Consider the following 1,563-nt stretch of genomic DNA (forward strand, 5'->3'; position numbering starts at 1 on the left):
TTCCTTTTCTCTTTCCATTTTCCTTCTTCAAAGTATCTATGTCTTCCCTTTTCTCTATTTCTTGATGTTCCTTTTTGTCCTCATAGGCTCACATATGCAATCTACAATTTTGTTTTTCTCTTGTCCCCTCATTTCATAAATTACTAGACACCAATTAAGAAAGTGTTCTTGTTGCACTGGTTGTTGTTAGCAGATGCCATGCATATGGATCTAACATGATGTTGCAGATTTTTTGTGTTTTTTTTTAAAAGAGGTTTACCCGGCCTCTGCATCAGAACGATGAAGATTTTTTATATGTGTGGAGAAATTATCCATCCATGTGTGGAACAATCTCTACCATTGTTGTCATCGATCCAAATTAATTCTTTGTGATTTTTTTCTTCATGTTCTTTTATCCTCATATATGTAATCTAGGTAAAAAAATCATCATATCTTCCTCCTCATAAAGGATTCAATAAACTAGTAAATAGAAATAATTTAAAAAGTGTGCATACCTCTGATCTCAGCTTAATCTGCATGCATGTATGATTTTAAAAAAACAAATATTTTACTATATATCAGCTGAGATAAATGAAACGTGTGGATCAGAAACAACTAAACTCTTTATAAATTATGTTTTTTTGCAGTTCTTTTAGCTAGCTGATCATGGCAGCCTCCCTCAAGGCATTGCTTGTTGATGATATGGCAGTTGAACGCATGGTTGTCTCCTCCATGCTGCGCAAGTTCCATTGTGAGATCACCCTGGCGAAGAATGGGAAAGAAGCTGTTGATATGTTTCTTGAGGGCAATGAGTTTGATATTGTTGTGTGTGATAAGGACATGCCCATAATGACCGGTCCTGAGGTACATACTTTAGCTAATTTCCCTTTTCTTTATCTTCCTTTTTTGCTTTGACATAACACATATTGGATGGTCACCTCATCGACAAAATATTTCTTGTACATGTTACTTGACAGGCTGTTGTGAAGATCCGTGCTATGGGAGCCACAGATGTGAAGATCGTCGGGGTGTCTGCTGATGATAACGCCATGGAGGCGTTCATGTGTGCCGGTGCTGATGACTTTGTGCCCAAACCAGTGAGGCCTGAGATTCTGCAGCCTATGGTTCAGGAGGTCATCAACAAGAAGAAGAATTAACGATGGTCTACGGCAATCTTGCTTGCTTGATCCAGCCATCAAGAAAATGCTAAATGTTCTGGTAGCTCATGTCCGCACTATGTTATAATTGTGGTGTTATCTTTAGTTTCGAGGTCATGTTAAAGGTCGGACGCCATTAGCAAGAAGAGAAACAGAGTCTACCAACTATTATATACATGGGATTGATGTAATCTGTAGCACTTTCAGTTATAACCGTATGTGTTCCTTTCCAGAGGAAAATTATTCAGCTACCAACAAGTGTTTGATAATTATTTTATTAGTTGGATTTCTTTTATATGTGGTGTACACCAACGTATAAAGCTAACCAGTGGCCGCATGTAATGCTCTTTCTGTAAACATGGGAAAATATATACTATACCACTAATCACAAAAGATATTTCCCGGTGAAAAATCACCAGCATGATTT

At 37.4% G+C, this 1,563-nt stretch overlaps 1 protein-coding gene across 1 annotated transcript; it reads left to right on the top strand.

Moving 5' to 3' along the window:
- The first annotated feature begins 645 nt into the window (after positions 1–645).
- On the top strand, positions 646–1,136 carry LOC119314342 (two-component response regulator ORR42-like). Its single transcript, XM_037589077.1, has 2 exons — positions 646–843; positions 957–1,136. Exons 1-2 carry the CDS (start codon positions 646–648, stop codon positions 1,134–1,136), a joined length of 378 nt encoding a protein of 125 aa, XP_037444974.1.
- Positions 1,137–1,563: the final 427 nt, after the last annotated feature.

This window comes from Triticum dicoccoides, chromosome 1B (assembly GCF_002162155.2).
Source record: "Triticum dicoccoides isolate Atlit2015 ecotype Zavitan chromosome 1B, WEW_v2.0, whole genome shotgun sequence".
NCBI classification, from domain to species: Eukaryota; Viridiplantae; Streptophyta; class Magnoliopsida; order Poales; family Poaceae; genus Triticum; species Triticum dicoccoides.

Coding starts and splice junctions, on each gene's coding strand:
- LOC119314342 (XM_037589077.1), top strand. CDS start 646: ATGGCAGCCTCCCTCAAGGCATTGCTTGTTGATGATATGGCAGTTGAA. Junction 844..956: donor CCATAATGACCGGTCCTGAG/GTACATACTTTA, acceptor GTTACTTGACAG/GCTGTTGTGAAGATCCGTGC.